Source organism: Bos javanicus, chromosome 5, assembly GCF_032452875.1.
Source record: "Bos javanicus breed banteng chromosome 5, ARS-OSU_banteng_1.0, whole genome shotgun sequence".
Lineage (NCBI taxonomy): Eukaryota > Metazoa > Chordata > Mammalia > Artiodactyla > Bovidae > Bos > Bos javanicus.
In genome coordinates this window covers 85331855-85354111 of record NC_083872.1, presented here as the reverse complement: position 1 = coordinate 85354111, position 22257 = coordinate 85331855, and the positions used below count along the sequence as shown (strand labels likewise).

At 37.3% G+C, this 22257-nt stretch overlaps 1 protein-coding gene across 8 annotated transcripts in view; it reads right to left on the bottom strand.

Annotated features, from left to right (window-relative positions):
- The window catches only part of DNAI7 (dynein axonemal intermediate chain 7), an 88028-nt gene that overhangs the window by 57069 nt on the left and 8702 nt on the right, over positions 1-22257 (bottom strand). For 4 of the 8 annotated variants that reach the window (XM_061417598.1, XM_061417597.1, XM_061417604.1 and 1 more), the window contains 4 exons: positions 11885-11969; positions 10145-10236; positions 7686-7787; positions 6462-6599 (listed from right to left, as the gene is read on the bottom strand). In XM_061417598.1, the coding sequence (XP_061273582.1) occupies positions 6462-6599; positions 7686-7787; positions 10145-10236; positions 11885-11969 (417 nt within the window). Of the gene's footprint in view, positions 1-6461; positions 6600-7685; positions 7788-10144; positions 10237-11847; positions 11970-22257 lie in introns of all 8 variants that reach the window. The other 4 variants (XM_061417599.1, XM_061417600.1, XM_061417602.1 and 1 more) reach the window with 3 other exon arrangements.

The window sequence follows — 22257 nt, the reverse complement described above, 5'->3', positions numbered from 1 at the left end:
CCTTTGTTGTGCAAAAGCTTTTAGGTTTAATTAGGTTTCATTTGTTTATTTTTGTTTTTATTTCCATTCCTCTGGGAGGTAGATCATAGAGGATCTTGCTGTGATTTATGTCAAAGAGTGTTCTGCCTATGTTTTCCTCTAAGAGTTTTATGGTTTCTGGTCTTACATTTAGATCTTTAATCCACTTTGAGTTTACTTTTGTGTAGGGTGTTAGAAAGTGTTCTAGTTTCATTCTTTTACAGGTGGTTGACCAGTTTTCCCAGCACCACTTGTTATTTGAAATTGTCTTTTCTCCATTGTATATTTTTGCCCCCTTTGTCAAAGATAAGGTGTCCAAAGGGGCGTGGATTTATCTCTGGGCTTTCTATTTTGTCCCACTGATCTATATTTCTGTCTTTGTGCCAGTATCATACTGTCTTGATGACTGTAGCTTTGTAGTATAGTCTGAAGTCAGGCAGGTTGATTCCTCCAGTTTCATTCTTCTTTCTCAAGATTGCTTTGGTTGTTCGAGGTTTTTTGTGTTTCCATATGAATTTTGAAACTACTTGTTTTGGTTCTGTGAAAAATACCATTGGTAGCTTGATAGGGATTGCACTGAATCTATAGATTGCTTTGGGTAGTACACTCATTTTCACTATATTGATTCTTCCAATCCATAAACATGGTACATTTCTGCATGTATTTGTGTCATCTTTGATTTCTTTCATCTGTGTTTTATAGCTTTCTATATATAGGTCTTCTGTTTCTTTAGGTAAATTTATTTCTAAGTATTTTATTCTTTTTTGTTGCAATGGTGAATGGGATTGTTTCCTTAATTTCTGTTTTCTCATTATTAGTGTATAGGAATGCAAGGGATTTCTGTGTATTAATTTCATATCCTGCAACTTTACTATAGTCATTGACTAGCTCCAGCAATTTTCTGGTGGTATCTTTACAGTTTTTTATAGAGAGGATTATGTCATTTGCAAACAGTTTTACTTCTTCTTTTCCAATCTGGATTCCTTTTATTTCTTTTTCTTCTCTGATTGCTGTGGCTAGGGCTTCCAAAACTATGTTGAATACTAGTGATGAGAGTAGGCACCCTTGTCTTGTTCCTGATTTTAGAGGAAATGCTTTCAATTTTTTGCCATGAGGATAATGTTTGTTGTGGGTTTGTTGTATATGGCTTTTATCATGTTGAGGTATGTTCCTTCCATGCCTGCTTTCTGGAGAGTTTTGATCATAAAGATAATAATATGGTTTTTAATCTTTCAATTTGTTAATGTGGTGTATCACATTGATTGATTTGTGAATATTGAAGAATCCTTGCATCACTGGGATAAAGCCCACTTGGTCATGATATATAATCTTTTTAGTATGTTGTTGGATTCTGTTTCCTAGAACTTTGTTGAGGATTTTTGCATCTGTGTTCATCAGTGATATTGGTCTGTAGTTTACCTTTTTTGTGGCATCTTTGTCTGGTTTTGGTATTAGGGTGATGGTGGCCTCATAGAATGAGTTTGGGAGTTTGCCTTCCTCTGCAATTTTCTGGAAGAGTTTGAGTAGAATAGGTGTTAGCTCTTCTCTGAATTTTTGATACAATTCACCTGTAAAGCCATCTGGTCCAGGCTTTTGTTTGTTGGAAGATTTTTGATTATAGCTTCAATTTCCTTGTTTGTGATGGGTCTGTTAAGATTTTCTATTTCTTCCTTGTTCAGTTTTGGAAGGTTATGCTTTTCTAAGAATTTGTCCATTTCTTCCAAGTTGTCCATTTTATTGGCATATAATTGGTCATAGTAGTCTCTTATGATATTTTGTATTTCTGTGTTGTCATTTCTCCATTTTGATTTCTAATTTTATTGATTTGATTCTTCTCCATTTTTTTCTTTATTTCTGCTCTGATTTTTCAGAGCCTACCTCACCCAGGAGAAAGGAAAAATCCAAATCCAATTGGCTTTGGTCATTCCCTCTCACCCAACTTTTAACAGGAAAAGTTAAAAACACTTGCAGATTCATTGTCCAGAGACATAGGATTACTTAAAGACTGTGACCTAATCACAAGACTATAGAACTCTTCCTTCCCACCTCACCACCACATTCAGTTCAGTTCAGTCGCTCAGTCGTGTCCGACTCTTTACGACCCCATGAATCGCAGCACGCCAGGCCTCCCTGTCCATCACCAACTCCCGGAGTTCACTCAGACTCACGTCCATCCAGTCAGTGATGCCATCCAGTCATCTCATCCTCCATCGTCCCCTTCTGCTCCTGCCCCCAATCCTTCCCAGCATCAGAGTCTTTTCCAATGAGTCAACTCTTTGCACGAGGTGGCCAAAGTACTGGAGTTTCAGCTTTAGCATCATTCCTTCCAAAGAACACCCAGGACTGATCTCCTTTAGAATGGACTGGTTGGATCTCTTTGCAGTCCAAGGGACTCTCAAGAGTCTTCTCCAACACCACACTTCAAAAGCATCAATTCTTTGGCGCTCAGCTTTCTTCACAGTCCAACTCTCACATCCATACATGACCACTGGAAAAACCATAGCCTTGACTAGATGGACCTTTGCTGGCAAAGTAATGTCTCTGCTTTTCAATATACTATCTAGGTTGGTCATAACTTTTCTTCCAAGGAGTAAGCGTCTTTTAATTTCATGGCTGCGGCTTATTTACAACAGTTCTTTTTACCCAGTACATCATATCTGGCTATCACGAAAAAATTACAAGGTATACCAAAAGGCAAAAAACAGAAACTGAAAAAAAAAAAAGCAAGCATCAGAACCATACATGGTAGAACCAGACAGACATGGTAGGATATGATGATCAGAACAGGAATTTAAAACACCTGTGATTAATGTGTTATGGGTTCTAATGGATAAAGTAGACAGCATGCAAGAATTAGATGGGTGATGTAAAACTGAAAGATGGAAATCCCAAGAAAGAACCAAAAAGAAATGCTAGAGGTCATTTCAACAGAAACAAAGAATACCTTTGATGGGCTTATTCCTCAACTGGACATAGCTGAGGAAGGTATCTCTGAGAATATTTATCAAGAGAATCCTCGAAAACCAAAAAGCAAAGAGAACAAAGACTGAAAAAAGCCAGAACAGAATAACCAAAGACTTTGGAACAACTTAAAATAAATATGGCACACACATAATGGAAATACCAGGAGGAAAAGAAAGAAAGAAACAGAAGAAATATTTGAAATAAAAATGGCTGAGAATTTCCCTCAAACTAATGTCAGACACCAAACCACAGACTGAGGAATCTCAGAGAATACCAAGTAAGATAAATACCCCAGAAACCTATTTATGCATATCATTTTCAAAGGATGGAAAATCAAAAATAAAGAAAAATTCCTGAAAGCAGCCCAAGGGAAAAAACACCTTATCTTTAGAAGAACAAAGAGTTATATCCAACTTCTCAGAAATCATACAAGCAAGTGGAAAGACATTCAGTGATGGGAAAAATTAAGGCACAGTATGATCAAGGAACAACAAATAAGTAGCAGAATTTAATTTTTTTCCTACAGAAGACAGGACCACTTTATTTTAGGAAATAATCACGTGTAATGGAATAGGGTTTTTTACTCTGGTCAGAATGACCTTTTGATGTGCTGTGAAGCATGAAAGCAATGACTCAGTAAACTCAGCTGAAAAGCAGTACAGCACATAAAGAATAAAACAGTAGAATTTAATTTTGAACACTGACATAGATAATATATAGAAAATTTCTAAAGTAAGAGAGAGAGCATAGTCGTGCTGGGTAGCGTGGGCTCAAGCCAGAAACCTGGGCTTCATCCTCACCCTCTTACCAGTGGCATGATCTGGGATGAGTTATTTAACATCTGAGTCTCGCTTTCTTCATTTGAAAAATGGGGATGATGGTGCCTACCTCACAGGGTTATTGGAGTTACTTCACAGCAGCAACATGAGTAACCTAAACCAGGCTGAGAATGTCTGCCATAGTAAGGGTTACATAAGAATTCGCCATGCAAATAAATTTGATAATTTGGAACTTGATGTTTACTGTGGGATAGTGCTCAACTGCATCCTACTCTTTGCAACCCCGTGGACTGTAGCCCATCAGGCCCCCCTGTCCATGGAATTCTCCAGGCAAGACTACTGGAGTGGGTTGCCATTTCCTACTCCAGGGCATCTTCCTGATCCAGGGATCAAACCCATATCTCTTGAGTCTCCTGCATTGGCAGGTGGATTCTTTACCACTGAGCCACTTGGGAAGCTCTACCATGGGATTACTGCTATCCAGTTCTTTCTGTTCATCTTACGACTTCTTGCTTTGGTTTCCTGCTGTTATTGATTACTCTCCTTGTCTGTCTCCTGTTTTGTTTTACTTATCCTTTTTTCATCTTCCCTACTGTTTATTATTTCTGCTTCTATACCCCACATTCCAACAGGAAGATGTATCCAGCTCATCACTGGTGAACTCTAGTACTGCTTCCTGCTGCCTCTGCTCTTTAAAGAGCAGCAGATTCCTGGACCAGCATCACGTCATGGCAGCCTCACTGGGAGAGAGGATATGAAAGAACACTCTGTGAGGACTCTATTAGCAGCCAAACCCCTCATGGGAGGCCCTTTGGAATCTTTGGAAAGTCAGAGTAAGGCTCATCTAAGGTCTCGTAGGGGACCATAAGCAAGTCACTATCTGTTTCTTCATGTGTAAAATGAATCTCATAAGCTTGTTTTCCGGATTAAATTAAGCAAACATATTATGACCTTAACAGTCTGGAGTTATTCCACTGTATAGGCACGTGGAGAAGTAAACCACAGTGACAAGAACTGTAACATGGTAAGGCAATGAAACAAAAAGCATTAGAGAATAAAAGGACCAAGAGGAGTGAATTCTTCCTGTTGCTGTTCAGTTGCTAAGTCATGTTCAACTCTTTGCGACTCCATGGACTGCAGCATGCCAAGCTCCTCAGTCCTTCACCATCTCCCAGAGTTTGCTCAAGTGCATGTCCATTCAGTCAGTGAAACTACCTAACCATTTCATCCTCTGCCGTCCTCTTCTCCTTTTGCCTTTAATCTTTCCTAGCATCGGGGTCTTTTCCAATGAGTCAGCTCTTCATATCAGGTAGCCAAAGTTTCCATTGTTACATTGGTGTATCTAAGTGTGGATTCCTTTCTGTTTATCCTAATGTGGGATCTGTTGGGTTTCTGAGGATTCTGGGAAATTGTCAGCCTAATGAATATTGTCTCTTCCTTATTCTACTTCTCCTTCTGATACTGCTTGTCAATATACTTTTAGTCCTTTTTGTTCGATCATACATGTCTGTTAACTACTCTTTGATAATTTTTCATCTCTTCACTGTGCTGTATTCTGATAAATTCTTCCAATCTAACTACTGACTCACTCATTATTAAGAATTCTTGGTAAAGACATTATTGTTTTGCCTTCATCAAGCTAAATATGAGCCAATCAAGTGCATATCATCACTCTTTGCAGTGTAGGTTTTCATCTATTATCCACATTACCTTTCTGAGGCTCCCAGCCATAAAAGGGTCTCTGATAGTACTTGCTACCTTGTTGTACTTTAGGCTTGCCTCCTGATGCTTCTTTAAACCAATACTAAGCCACAAAAGATTAACAAATAGACACTTTCTAGGAAGCCACTGACTTTGACACTTGTCCACTTTTCTGAATTGTCTTATGGACTCCAAGATTCTTCCTTTACTTTCCTTTGAGCTAGGCAATGGATTTAAATGTCACAACATTTTTCCTGGCATTTTTAAGTGCATGGTAAGTGGTAGTGCCTCAGGTTAACCTATCCATCCTATTTGTAGGAATAGAAAGTAGGATATTCTTATTCATCTTTGTACTTATAGTGCTTAAAAGAGGTGCTTGGCTTATAGTTAACATTAAAAAAATATGTGTTATGAATCACTGAAAAGTGGATAATTCTGGCTGAAGATAAAATCATACACTTTTATACTTGTTATCTACATAAATGTATGCAACTTGATTTTTTTCTGGAATTGGATGCACTTACAGTTAATGTTACAGTTTTGGACTTCCCTGGTAGCTCAAGATGGTAAAGCATCTGCCTACAATGCAGGTGACCTGGGTTCGATCCCTGGGTCGGGAAGATCCCCTGGAGAAGGAAATGGCAACCCACTCCAATACTCTTGCCTGGAAAATCCCATGGATGGAGGAGCATGGTAGGCTATAGTCCGTGGGGTCGCAAACAGTCAGACACAACTGAGCGACATCACTTTCACTTTCACATTTCACAGTTAATGTTTCAGATTTGTTAGGCTGATCTTACCTAAGGTGGTGAGAGGTTTTTAGGAGTGGTAAAAATATAAAATAAAATAAAAAGATGAGCAAATATTTTTCTTCCTAACCAAGAAAGAAGTAGTGTTACTAACGGCAAATACAATAGTTTATTTCTATTTTTGGAATCAATATCAGACTATTTATAATTTACATAATTTAAAATCACAGAATAATGCTTAAATACTTACATTTAGCACTAGTTTACTCTTCTCAATCACTTCCTCTAAAGTCTCATTGGTTTCCTCTTTCCACAAGGTAATAAAAGTATTAATTTCTTGGGCTATTGAAGGATCAGGACTCCCATCACATTCAATGTAGTGTTTCCACTGTGGAACAAAAATGCTTGCAAGTTCTCACTGATGAAAATTCAACCAAAGATTAAATCACTTCTTTTTCAAGGTATGAACTCTTATAACCTAGTTTTCCAATTCAGGCGAAAAACATATTATGATTTTAGTTCACTGAAGATGTCTCTAAAATACCCAAATATCTCTTCATCAATATAACTTATAAGCTTCAATAATTCAAATAGAAATTTTATCTATTGTCACATTTTACTTTTAAAACAGTGTTTATGAGATATTTTGTTTTGCTTCTTCTCACTAATCATATAGCTCCTGTCTTTACACAAGTTTAACATTTGGGTTAATTTATACTTCTCAAATTATTACTAATTATTAATTGCCATGTCATTTTCGTATGTCATTCCATTCATTGTGTAGTCTATGCAAACTCTACATTTGTAATCGTATTGTGTGTGTGTGTGTGTGTGTGTGTGCACGTGTGTGTGTGTGTGACTTGTTCAGTCGTGTACACCTCTTTGCGACCCCATGGACTGAAGCTCACCAAGCTCCTCTGTCTGTGGAATTCTTCAGGCAAAAGTACTGGAGTGGGTTGCCATTTCCTTTTCCAAGGGATCTTTCTGACCCAAGGATTGAACCTAGGTCTCCCACATTGCAGGCAGATTCTTTACCATCTGAACCACCAGAGAAGCCCAATCATATTGGGATTACAATTTTTTTGCTTTAAGTTATACTATAATCTTTGCCATATGATTACAGTTTTTCCTTTTTAACCACTGATATTGTTTCCAAAGCTGCACTGTTTTGAACAACACTCGATTGCCTCAGGGTCAAACTTTTTATATTTTAATTTAGTATAATTTCCTTAATATAAATTCCCCAAAATTAAAGAGTCAGAGTCAAAGGATATAAAAATGTCAAGGATCTTATTGACAAATAGATTTCTAAAAAGCTATACGAATTTAATTTGCTACAAGCAAATGAGAGAGATTTGTCAGATTAAATTTTTTATAGACACATTTAAAGTTTCCTGTTATTAAGATGGATATCGGATTATAACTCCCTCTTATGGTATAAAAGTGTTAGCTAAAAAAGTAAAATCAGTCTTACCTGGGAAAGGAATCTATTATCTCGTTTCAATTTCTCTGCTTCAGGAAAACATGCTTCTAACAAATAAAGTTCTTCAAGCTCTTCATTTCTCCTTTCTAGATCCTGTTTCATGGGCATAGATACATTGATCTTTTTTTTAATTTTAGCTTTGTATTTTGTAAGTAGCATCTAAAATTTACTGGACAAATATTTAATTTCAAGATGAATACTACAATTAGTTTAAATGCAACTGATATTTCTAAAAGGTTTCATCTGAAACAGTGGTGTATATAGTGTGATATGCAGCCTCCAGGTGGATCCTCCAAATTCTTTTGGGATCAGTGAGGTTAAATCTATTTTAATGACATTATTATGACTTTATTTGCTCTTTTTGCAGGGTACACATTTGCAAGATGGTGTAAAATTGCTGGCGCCTTTGTACAAATCAAGGCACAAGCTTTATTAGTGGTCATATTCTTCAGGGGAGAGGGGTATAAGTAGCTAGGTTCACATAAGAATGACCTGATGAAGAAGTAAAAATTATTAATTGTATTCAATGTAAAAACTTAAGTATATGTCCTTTGATATTCTGTGTGGTAAGATGGGAAGAATGCATAGAACACTTTTGCTGCATATCAAAGAACAATGCTATCTTGAGAAATAAACATCTGTCCAACTGTTTGAGTACTTTGGCAGACCTTCTGTCAGAAACGAATGAACTGACCATGTCACTTTCAGGAAACACTGCTGCCCTTGATAAAACTCAAGCTTTCAAATAAAAATTTGAATTTTAGAAAACCTGTATCCACTACTAGGGAGGCTGACAGTTTCCCAATCCTTAAAACCTTTACCTGTTTGGCTGAAGTTGACACTAATGCATGTGATCTTTTTGATAATGAATTATAAGAATACATCAATATTTGGAAGCAAATAATTCAGTGAACCATTTTCTTCCAAGCTATCAAGTCATGATGTTGCAAAATCATGTGTCAATACAAGATTTATTAAGAGTATAAAAATAGACCAACATTTTAGTGTAACAGAATACATAAAGTTCATTTATTTGGTTTCAGATTCCACATTAAGATGCTACCACCTATAGAGTTTCAGTATAGTATCAAGGCAAGAATCCACCATCATCTGAAAGGCTGTTACAATATTTCTCCTTTTTCCAACTATCTATATGAGGCCAAATTTTCTTTCTTTATATTTATTTCAATGGAAACAACACATACTGTAAGAGATGGAATAATGAAGTAGGGAGGAGATCCAGGAGGGCTTCCCAGGTGGCACTAGAGGTAAAGAACCTGCCCGCCAATGCAGGTTAGACATAAGGGATTCAGATTAGATCCTGGGGTCAGGAAGATCTCTTGGAGGAAGGCATGGCAACCCACTCCAATATTCTTGCCTAGAGAAATCTCATGGACAGAGGAGTCTGGCAGGCTGCAGTCCACAGGGTCGCAGAGTCAGACACGACTGAAGTGACTCAGCATACATATGAGGTCCAGTTGTCTTTTGTTAAGTCAGACATTAAAGACCTTTAAGAGATATAAACAATGCCACTCATTTTCCTAATTTAAATATACATTTATGTGGTAACGGATGTTAACTAGACTTATTGTGGGATCATTTCACAATACATACAACTATTGAATCATTATGTCATACATTTGAAACTAATATAATTTTATAACTCAATAAATACTGCAATTGCTTTTTTCTTTAAGTATGTTTAATGTGTTTACTTTTTAATTCATGTTTACATTTAACAATGTCTAATCTCTACTAATACAATAAATATCTTGAAATTTGTTTTAATTTCTAATATGATAAATATTGATACATATAAACCATCTAAACAAAAACTTCTTTGGGATCTTCACTTTTTAATAGTAATGAGGCTTTGTCCTGAGATTAAAAGGTCTCAGAACTACTGATTCAATAATGAAGAAATCTGGTGAAAAAGAGAAGTGAAATTTTAAAAGGAGAGGTAGAATTTGAACATTTTTTGGTTCCTATTTAATTATCTATAAGATAGATTGAGAATAATAACTTAGTGGTTATAAGCATGAGCTCTGAAGCAAGACTACTTCTATCTAAGTCTTGGCTATGAAATTTATTAGCTGCTTAAATCTCTCCATATTCCCCAATTTCCTCATCTGTGAAATGTGGGTAATAATTTACCCACCATAACTTTATGGTAGGATCAAATGAGTTAAACCAGTTCATACAGACCTAAATATTATGGGTATCTATGGAAGAGAATGATATTAAATGGCCAAATAGATCTGATTGCTGTTGTTTTAGTTTCTAAGTCATGTCTGACTTTTTGTGACCCAATGGACAATAGCCCTCCAGGCTACTCTGTCCATGGGATCTCCCAGGCAAAAATACTGGAGTGGGCTGCATTTTCTTCTCCAAAATGGATCTGATAGCCACATAGTTTGTCTTCAGTAATAATATCATTAATGTTTACTTACTTTTGCTTCAAGTTTTTGCAATTTTTCATTCTCAATTCGTTGTATTTCAAGTCTTTCCATTTCTTCTTTTTCATATTTCACACGTGCTTCCTCTGAAGAACAGCAAGAAAATTTTTTAGTCTGTTTTTAAGCGCTTGAAGCGACTTCAAATATTTAAGATATAGTGGTGGTAGAATACTAGATATAAGTCACAACCTTTATCATGTGGTAGAAATAAAACTGCCAGATTTCTTTCAAAAAAACAACACGACTCTCAAAATTTCTGGCCCACAATTATATTTCTCTTCTCCAAAAAGTTTATAGCAATATAATAATGATTTTAATAAATGAAAAGTGACAGATCTATCATGGGTAATTAAAAAGAGATAAAATCTTCAAATTTCCATAATCTCGTGACATCCACACCATCAGAAGTAACTACCTAAATTTTCTCTTGCTTTCACTGTTAAAAAATAAAACATGAAATATATGTTAAAGAATATGAGTTTAACCCAAAATAATAAAACATTCCCAAAATAGTAGGTCCTGATACTGTATTCTTATCATAAGTCACCTAAATGATTTATATGATTATTAATAAAAAATCAACTTGGAAACTAATGTGCTGGTGGCACTCAGTTACTAAGTCATGTCTGACTCTTTGCAATCTCATGGACTGTAACCCCATCAGGCTCCTCTGTCCATGGGATTTTCCAGGCAAAAATACTGGAGTGGGTTGCTATTTCTTCCTCCAGGGGATCTCAAACCTGCCTCTCCTGCATTGGTAGGCAGATTCCTTACCACTGAGCCACCTGGGAAGGACAGACATTTAAAACCCAGTATGACTCAACGGATGTTCTTCATGTTAAAAGATACAACTATCTGAACTATTCAGATTTTTAAAGTCACTTTTCGGTATTTTAAATAACCAAATTTTTATTAATTTCTATAATTAATTTCCTGAAATTCTTTAACAAATGAAAATCCTCTTTAAATTTGACAAATAGATATTATTACACTGTAAGAACTTAGGCTGCTCTATATGTTTCTTGCTAGTATATATTTCCCATATTTAATTCGAGTTTAAGAATTCTTACTGCACAATCAGCACCAAAGCTCTCAATTTAATCAGTAATTAATGATATAAACACTTTAAGATAGGATTGCCATATTTAGCAAATAAAAATATAGGATGCTCAGATGAATTTGAATTTCAGATAAATAATGGACTTTTTTTTTTTTTTGGTTCAAGTATATCCTAAATATTGCATGGGTAAATTATCCCAAATTATCCATTGTTTATCTGAAATTCAAATTTAACTGGGCATCCTGTATTTTATCTGGCAACTCTCCTTCAAGATATATCTGAAAGTGATTGGTGGGTAAGCTTTAAAAAATAAACAGCTACTATAAAACACTGTTGTTTAATTGCTAAGTTGTGTCCGACTCTTTTGTGACTCCATGGACTGTAGCCCACCAGGCTCCTCTGTTCATGAGATTTCCCAGGCAAGAATACTGGAGTGGGATGCCATTTCCTTCTCCGGGGGATCTTTCTGACCCAGGGATCGAAACTGTGTCTTCTGCATTGCAGGAGGATACTTTACCACTGAGCTACCAGGGAAGCCCATTATAAAACATTAAATTCAAAAAATTAAAAATTTTGAAAATTGTCTTTAAAAAGTGTTGACTGGATGACAGAAATGCCAACCTATTGTTAGCATTACCTGCATATGAAAATAGTTACCACTGTGTGTCTTATACCTTCCTCTTTTTGTCGTTTCTCTTCTTCCTCTAGTATCTGCTTCAACCGGTCAGCTTTGGTGATTTTCTTTTTCTTACTGCCAGACTTAATAAAGGTCACAACTTTTAAAAAGGTTATTAACATGTATACAAACTACTTAAAAGCACTTTTACTTCCATGAATCTAGTCCTCTGTTTATTCAGATAAGACTGCCTATTAAGTGCAAAGCCTTGACTCCTGGCCGTAAGGACAAAATACAGAAACAGTAGGAAAATTAGCATATAAATTATTCAAAGGCAAAATTGACATTGACAAGTATATACCATTTAATTCTATCATTCCCAGGTTTCACATCTTTTAAGTGGTGTTAAATAAAATCTCACTTCATTTTTGTAAGGATGAGAATAAAATATATGTAAAAATATATTTAACACTGCCACATGTCTATAAAAATTAAATTTTTTATCACTAACAGATATAGAGTTATTTTGCAAGTCTGGAGTAAGGAGACATTATTTCCAAAAGCTGGGGTCAAGTAAAATTTGTATAGAACAGCTAGCTTGTAAGTCTGTGCCCCAAGGATTTTAATACTTAGATATGAAGGGAAGATACCCCCAGGAACGGAAATGCAGGCATAAGCTATAGAGTTGGGAGAGGACTGGAATGGCCCTGGGAAAAGACCCCAAGAAGAGGAAACAATGGACTCCAGAATGGAAAAGAAGGCCAAAGCCTAAGCCATGGACATTGGACATTATTCTAAAAGACTTGGAAACCCCCAAGAAGTTTTTGAGAAGATCTGTGGCTATTATCTTGAAAACTAACCTGGTATTAGGGGGGGAATAATTATAAAGATACCATCATTTTGGTGACTATTAACAACTTATAAAGTCATGATACTGGAAATGCAGATGGAGGATGGAGCTAATAAATATTGTATAAGCTAACTTATTTGATAATGATTACAGCTGGAGGCAAGAAGAGGAAAGGAGTCAGAGAAGAATCAGAAAGGAAGAACAGTAGTCCAGAAGATGCAAATTAGAAAGAAGAACTGCTTAGAGAAATGTATACACAATTGGTATAAAATGCTGGTGGAGCACCCAGGCAAGGCTTTCAGGTATTGACACTGAAGAACTGAGGTGCAGAAAAGAGATTAGGATTGCAGAATACAGACTTGAGAACTACCTTGGTGATGACCCCCTCCCCTCCATTTTCCTTACAGGAGAGTATACAAAGAGAAGAGCACAGTCTAAATTTAGAAATCAATTGTGTGGCTAATCCTTGGGATATACAGACTCCTGGATGACCATCTTCTCTTTTTGGCTCACCTACTGCAGAATGCACCAGCGGAATCTCCAGTTCACTAGCCCTGTCACTTTTCCACCATTCATCAATCCCCTCTTCCCATACTGTCACTTCTTACCCCAGTTAGATTTCACAGTTCATCACCATTATCACTAACATATATCTCCACCTCCCCTATGTTCCTCTCCCTCTGAGAAGTTCTGCTGCCAAATTCCTAGTTCTAGTTAAACTCAACTCTTCATTTATTCTGTGCTCACCATAGGGGCAGCTGAACCTTACCAGAGAAAAATACATGAGTTCAAATTTGTGAGCACAAATTTTAAACAGGCTCTAAGCACCATCCAGTATACCTCATGCGAAGAGTTGACTCATTGGAAAAGACCCTGATGCTGGGAGGGATTGGGGGCAGGAGGAGGAGGGGGCGACAGAGGATGAGATGGCTGGATGGCATCACCGACTCGATGGACATGAGTTTGGGTGAACTCCAGGAGTTGGTGATGGACAGGGAGGCCTGGCGTGCTGCGATTCATAGGGTCACAAAGAGTCAGACACGACTGACTGACTGAACTGAACTGAACTGATTTCATTCTCCTCACTCTTCAAACTTCCAAAATCGTCTTCTCTTTCCTACTCTCAAGTGTTGACCTTACCTCTTAACATTACTAGAAACTTTAAGATTGTAAGAATGTTAGTTGCTCAGTCATGTCCGACTCTTTGCTACCCCATGGACAGTAGCCCACCAGGCTCCTCTGTTCATGGAATTCTCCAGGCGAGAATACTGGAGTGCCCTTCTCCAGGGGATAGTTCCAACCCAGAGATTGAATCTGGGTTTCCTACATTGCAGGTAGATTCTTTACCATCTGAGCCACCTGGGAAGCCCAACTTTAAGAATACACACCAAATCTTTGAACCTACCTCTATCTTTGCTTTCCTTCCTGTTATCCGTGGATGGATTGTATGTACCTTTTGCTACTGAAAGCTGAATCTCCCACTTTTACACTGCATCCTATCCCTTACTATCTATTTAAGATTTGGCTCCTGTAATTAACACCTCTCAGTCTTATCTGCCTCTTTGCAACCCCATGAACTATATAATCCATGGAATTCTCCAGGCCAGAATATTGGCGTGGGTAGCCTTTCCCTTCTCCAGGGCACCTTCCCAACACAGGGATCAAACCCAGGTCTCCCACATTGCAGGTGGATTCTTTCCAGCTGAGCCACCAGGGAAGCCCCAGTTAACACCTCTAGTTATTCACAGATTTCTCCCTCCCTTTTACTTCCCACTCTTTTGCTCCAATGCTGTTACCTTTTATATCAGACTGCCTAAAGGGAGTCGCCCACTGCTTCTACGTCCCCATTTCCTGCATGCTCCATTCTAATCAGGCTTTCATTTCTTGCATGCTCCATTCCAATCAGGCTTTCATTTCTATTGTACCATTTAAGCCTCTCTTGTCATGGAAGCTTAAGATAGTCATGTTTCCAATGACAATGGCCAATTTTCAGTCCTCATTTTATCATCATTTGACAAAGTTTTCTTTCTCCATCTTGAAATATTTTCTTCATTAGGCCATCAGGTTGATACTGATTTTGCTTCCTCCCCCTCTTCTTAGACTTCTTTTCTGGCTTCTCCTCCTCAGATGTAGTTGATCAGTAATTTTTAAAATTATTTGTTCATATCCCTAAAAGAATTTTGAAAAGCTATGTACCCCTTCACACATTTTTAAGCTGACACTGAAAACTTTTAACCACAAGTTTAAATATGTAAAAGAAAACTGTAACATCACTCTTTTAGATATTATATTCATCATTTAAAATATACCCAATGGATCTACATAATATAGTGATTTAATGGCCAATTTCAATTAAAAATATGAATAAGCATTTTAAATAAAAGTTTTCTAATCCTTTTTTCTTTGATTTCATATCTCCATTCCACTCACCCCACAGAATCTCACCCTAATGTAATACACTTGAAAAACTTTTGCTGATTTTCCTATCATAAATAGGATATGGAAATATTATAAAAATATGTATGAAACTTTCAATTTCCTTGACTCTAACTTTCTAAGCAATATAAATTTTGCTCTGGATTGGGTTAATTTTTTAATTATTTTGGTATACAATTGAATAAAACAACATTTTATATTACAAATTTTGGTAAGTAAATATTAACACATAAACAGTAAAATTTTACTAGATAAGGATTAATGTTAGCTATTGATGAAGAAAATAAGGATTCAGACAGATTCTATTTGAATTTTTATAGATACAGAAAATGAAAAATCTAGTTTATATTAAAAAGCAAATGAAAAAGGTTACAGCTATATCATGCAATTTTTCAAGTTATTTCCACAACAGATGCCAAAAATTATATTGACTTGCCAAAAAAATTACTTCTACAGTAATCACTAATTTTTGTGATGATGTTCTTGTTTTTCTTAAAAGTATTCCTAAACAATATAGTTTTCTTACTTTTGAATTTTACATAAATCAAATTCTATTTTTTGAATACAACTGTAATTCATTAACTTACTGTCATTAAATATACATAACAAAAAATTACCATTTTAACCATTGTTGTACAACGCTCACCACCGTTCACCTCCAGAACTTTTTCTTCATCCCAAACTAAACTCTGTATCCTTAAAACATTAACTCCAGCTCTGCCTACAACCCAGCCCCTATTGATCACCATCCTACTTTCTGTATTTATGAGCTTGATTACTCTAGATATTTTCTGTAAGTAGAATAATACAATATTTATCCTCTAGTGTGATTTACTTCTTTAGATACAAATTGTACTTTGAAAGATTCATTCAAGGGGGGATACAGCTGCAGCTGTGTATTTTCATTGCTGAATAGTAACTCATTATTTATCCATTCTTCTACTGATTGACACCGGATGATTTCTAGTTTGTCACTATCATGCATAGTGCTTCTATAAACCTTTAAGTGTATGTATCGTGGTGTCCACACAGGAGTTTCTCTAGTGCATACACCTAGAGGTAAAACTAGTGGGTATGTGTATTTTCAATGTAGTTGAAATTGAATTTTCCAGAGTAATTATTCCAATTTACACTCCCATAATCATTATCCTGGTCAATATTTGTTAATGTCAGTATTTTGCTTCTCTGGCAGTTTTTTGTTTATTTAAAACACAGATAATGCTTATCAGGGTAAGGAAGTGCCCTATAACCTATTAAGGTACAGTAACTGAATTTCTAACTCAGTCTAATTTTATTAACTTTATTTCTTACATTAAACCAATTCTGTCACCCTGAGATAAGCTGAATTGGGTCATGATTTTTTATCATTCTATATACTTCCAATTGAGTGTACTAATATTTTGTCAGTAAGAAATTTTGCATTTATGTTTGTGAAATGAATTTCAATTTTCCTTTCTCATACTATTCCCAGGTCACCCAGGTAACTCAAAATGAATTAGGAATGTTTGCTCTTTTTCCATGCTCTAGAATAATTCATAACAAAATGAAATAATTAATCTTTGAACGAAGAACAAGCTATCAAAGACTTACAGACCTAGGATTTTCTTTCTGGGAAAAACTGAAGCCACTAATATAATTTCTTACATGATTATAGGACTTTCAGGTTTTTGACTTCTTCATGAAACAGCTTAAGAATTTTTTTTCTATTTGCATAATTCATCTGAATTTTCTAATTTATTGGCATATAAATCTCTTCCAATTATGTCATTTATTGTTAAAATCATGTCTCTCTTTTCATTCATAAAACAGGCATACTCTGGAGATACTGCAAGTTTGTTCCAGATTACCACAGTAAAGTGACTATTGCAATATTGTAAGTCACAAATATTCTGGTTTCCCAGTACATATAAAAGTTATGTTTATACCATACTGTAGTCTATTAAGTGCACAATTGCATTGTGTCTAAAAAAAGGTATGCACGTTAACTTAAAAATACCTCATCGCTAAAAAAACGCTGATCATCATCTAAGCCTTTCAGTTCAATCAGTTTAGTCACTCAGTCATGTCCCACTCTTTGCAACCCCATGAACCACAGCACGCCAGGCCTCCCTGTCCATCACCAACTCCCAGAGTCTACCCAAACCCATGTCCATTGAGTCAGTGATGCCATCCAACCATCTCATCCTCTGTCGTCCACCTCTCCTCCTGCCCTGAATCTTTCCCAGCATCAGGGTCTTTCCAAATGAGTCAGCTCTCTGCATCAGGGGGCCAAAGTATTGGAGTTTCAGCTTCAACATCATTCCTGCCAAAGAACACCCAGGACTGATCTCCTTTAGAATGGACTGGTTGGATCTCCTTGCAGTCCAAGGGACTCTCAAGAGTCTTGTCCAACACCACAGTTCAAAAGCATCAATTCTTAGGCACTCAGCTTCCTTTATAGTCCAACTCTCACATTCACACATGACTACTGGAAAAACCATAGCCTTGACTAGACGGACCTTTGTTGGAAAAGTAATGTCTCTGCTTTTTAATACACTGTCTAGGTTGGTCATAACTTTCCTTTCAAGGAGTAAGCATCTTTTAATTTCACAGGTGCAGTCACTATCTGCAGTGATTTTGCAGCCCAAAAAATAAAGTCAGCCACTGTTTCCACATCTATTTGCAATGAAGTGATGGAACCGGATGTCATGATCTTAGTTTTCTGAATGTTGAGCTTTAAGCCAACTTTTTCACTCTCCTCTTTGACTTTCATCAAGAAGCTCTTTAGTTCTTCTTCACTTTCTGCCATAAGGGTAGTGTCATTTGCATATCTGAGGTTATTGATATTTCTCCAGGCAATCTTGATTCCAGCTTGTGCTTCCTCCAGCCCAGCGTTTCTCATGATGTACTCTGCATATAAGTTAAATAAGCAGGGTGACAGTATACAGCCTTGACGTACTCCTTTCCCAGTTCGGAACCAGTCTGTTGTTCCACGTCCAGATCTAACTGTTGTTTCCTGAACTGCATACAGATTTCTCAGGAGGCAGGTCAGGTGGTCTGGTATTCCCATTTCTTTAAGAATCGTCCACAGTTTATTGTGATCCACACAGTCAAAGGCTTTGGCATAGTCAATAAAGCAGAAATAGATGTTTTTCTGGAACTCTCTTGCTTTTTCCATGATCCAGTGGATGTTGGAACTTGATCTCTGGTTCCTCTGCCTTTTCTAAAACCAGCTTGAACATCTGGAAGTTCACAGCTCACATATTGCTGAAGCCTGGCTTGGAGAATTTTAAGCATTATTTTACTAGCGTGTGAGATGAGTGCTATTGTGCAGTTTGTTGAGCATTCTTTGGCATTGCTCTTCTTTGGGACTGGAATGAAAACTGACCTTTTCCAGTCTTGTGGCCACTGCTGAGTTTTCCAAATTTGCTGGCATATTGAGTGCAGCACTTTCACAGCATCATCTTTCAGGATTTGAAATAGCTCAACCGGAATTCCATCACCTCCACTAGCTTTGCTCTTAGCGATGCTTCCTAAGGCCCACTTGACTTCGTATTCCAGGATGTGTGGCTCTAGGTGAGTGATCACATCATCATGATTATCTGGGTCGTGAAGATCTTTTTTGTACAGTTCTTCTGTGTATTCTTGCTACCTATCCTTAATATCTTCTGCTTCTGTTAGGTCCATACCATTTCTTTCCTTTATTGAGCCCATTTTTGCATGAACTGTTCCCTTGGTATCTCTAATTTTCTTGAAGAAATCTCTAGTCTTTCCTATTCTACCGTTTTCCTCTATTTCTTTGCATTGATCGCTGAGGAAGGCTTTCTTATCTCTTCTTGCTATTCTTTGGAACTCTGCATTCAAATGACTATATCTTTATTTTTCTCCTTTGCTTTTCACTTCTCTTCTTTTCATAGCTATTTGTAAGGCCTCCCCAGACAGCCATTTTGCTTTTTTGCATTTTTTTTCCATGGGGATGGTCTTGATCCCTGTGTCCTGTACAATGTCATGAACCTCAGTCCATAGTTCATCAGGCACTCTATCAGATCTAGTCCCTTAAATCTATTTATCACTTCCACTGTATAATCATAAGGGATCTGATTTAGGTCATACCTGAATGGTCTAGTGGTTTTCTCCACTTTCTTCAATTTCAGTCTGAATTTGGCAATAAGGAGTTCATGATCTGAGCCACAGTCAGCTCCCGGTCTTGTTTTTGCTGACTGTATAGAGCTTCTCCATCTTTGGCTGCAAAGAATATAATCAATCTGATTTTGGTGTTGACCATCTGGTGATGTCCACGTGTAGAGTCTTCTCCTGTGTTGTTGGAAGAGGGTGTTTGCTATGACCAGTGTGTTCTCTTGGCAGAACTCTATAAGCCTTTGGCCTGCTTCATTCTGTACTCCAAGGCCAAATTTGCCTGTTACTCCAGTGGCACCCCACTCCAGTACTCTTGCCTGGAAAATCCCATGGATGGAGGAGCCTGGTGGGCCGAAGTCCATGGGTTCACTAAGAGTCGGACAAGACTCAGCGACTTCACTTTCACTTTTCACTTTCCTGCATTGGAGAAGGAAATGGCAACCATTCCAGTGTTCTTGCCTGGAGAATCCCAGGGACGGGGGAGCCTCGTGGGCTGCCGTCTATGGAGTCGCACAGAGTCAGACACGACTGAAGTGACTTAGCAGCAGCAGCAGCCAGGTGTTTCTTGACTTCCTACTTTTGCATTCCAGTCCCCTATAATGAAAACAACATCATTTTGGGGTGTTAGTTCCAGAAGGTCTTGTAGGTCTTCATAGAACTGTTCAACTTCAGCTTCTTCAGCATTACTGGTTGGGGCATAGACTTGGATTACTGTGATATTGAATGGTTTGCCTTGGAAACGAACAGAGATCATTCTGTCGTTTTTGAGATTGTATCCAAGTACTGCATTTTGGACTCTTTTGTTGACCATGATGGCTACTCTATTTCTTCTAAGGGATTCCTGCCCATAGTAGTAGATATAATGGTCATCTGAGTTAAATTCACCCATTCCAGTCATATATATATATATATATATATATATATATATATAATACTACCGAATAGTACAAGGACTTTAGAACATCTTAAATAATCCTTCCCCAACCCAAATACTGTCACTCTGCTTATTTAACTTATATGCAGAGTACATCATGAGAAACGCTGGGCTGGCAGAAGCACAAGCTGGAATTAAGATTGCCTGGAGAAATATCAATCACCTCACATATGCAGATGACACCACCCTTATGGCAGAAAGTGAAGAGGAACTAAAAATCCTCTTGATGAAAGTGAAAGAGGAGAGTGAAAAAGTTGGCTTAAAGCTCAACATTCAGAAAACGAAGATCATGACATCTGGTCCCATCACTTCATGGGAAATAGATGGGGAAACAGTGGAAACAGTGTCAGACTTTATTTTTCTGGCCTCCAAAATCACTGCAGATGGTGACTGCAGCCATGAAATTAAAATACGCTTATTCCTTAGAAGTAAAGTTATGGCCAATCTAGATAGGATATTAAAAAGCAGAGACATTACTTTGCCAACAAAGGTCTGTCTAGTCAAGGCTATGGTTTTTCCAGTGGTCATGTATGGATGTGAGAGTTGGACTGTGAAGAAAGCTGAACACCAAAGAATTGATGCTTTTGAACTGTGGTGTTGGAGAAGACTCTTGAGTCCCTTGGACTGCAAGGAGACCCAACCAGTCCATTCTAAAGGAGATCAGTCCTGGGTGTTCTTTGGAAGGACTGATGCTAAAGCTGAAACTCCAGTACTTTGGCCACCTCATGCAAAGAGTTGACTCATTGGAAAAGACTCTGATGCTGGGAGGGATTGGGGGCAGGAGGAGAAGGGGACGATGGAGGATGAGATGGCTGGATGGCATCACTGACTCGATGGACGTGAGTCTGAGTGAACTCTGGGAGTTGGTGATGGACAGGGAGGCCTGGCACGCTGCGATTCATGGGGCTGCAGAGAGTTGGACGTGACTGAGCGACTGAACTGAACTGAACTGAACCCAAATACTGTTTTCATATATTTTTAATAACAGTTTTACTGAGATAAAACTTATATGCCATACATTTCACCCATTTAAAGTGTACAGTTTAATGGTTTTTAGCACATTCAGAGTTGTGCAACCACCACCATAATCAATTTTAGAACATATTCATCACTTCCCCCAAAGAAACCCCTTACACATTCACAGCTTCCCCCCCACCATTTCCTCACAACCCCCCAGATCTATGATACCACCAGTTACTTTCTCTATATTTCATGTAACTGGAATCATACAATGTATGGTCTTCGGTAATCAGCTTTATTCATTCAGAACAACATTTTCAAGCTTCTTCCATGCTACAACATGTATCAGCATATATCATAAAACTTCTGTTTTATGGCTGAAAAATATTCCATGGTATTGTAAGATGGATATACACATTTTGTTTATTTATCAACTGATGACTATTATGGGTTGTTTGTTGTCGTGTATTTCAGTTTATTTTTTAAATCTACATGTCATTATTAGGATTACTGTTTTATACCTTACATACATAATCTGGTTTGCAGGTGGAAAACACAATTTTTGCTTGAGAAAATGCTTTTAATTTGGCCTCACTGCTGTGTGACTTTCAGGATCTTAGTTCTTCCCCAACCAGGGATCAAACCCAGGCCCATGATGGTGAAAGCAGAGCGTCCTAACTACTGGACTATCAGGGAATTCCCTGAGAAAACATTTTTATTTCACCTTTGTTTTGAAAGATGATACAGAATTCTAAATTGTCAGTTATTTACTTTCAGCACACTGAAGACATCACTCCACTTTTTTTTGGCTTCCATTGTGGCTGTTAAGACCAGAAATTCAAGATTTAACCACTTCTACAAAAAAAACTTGGCTTAAAACTCAACATTCAGAAAATTAAGATCATGGCATCTGGTCCCAGCACTTTATGGCAAATAGATGGGGAAACAGTGGAAACAGTGAGAGATTTTATTTTTTTGGCCTCCAAAATCACTGTAGATGGTGACTGCAGCCATGAAATTAAAAGACGCTTACTCCTTGGAAGGAAAGTTATGACCAACCTAGACAGCATATTAAAAAGCAGAGACGTTACTTTATCAACAAAGGTCCGTCTAGTCAAAGCTATTTTTTCAGTAG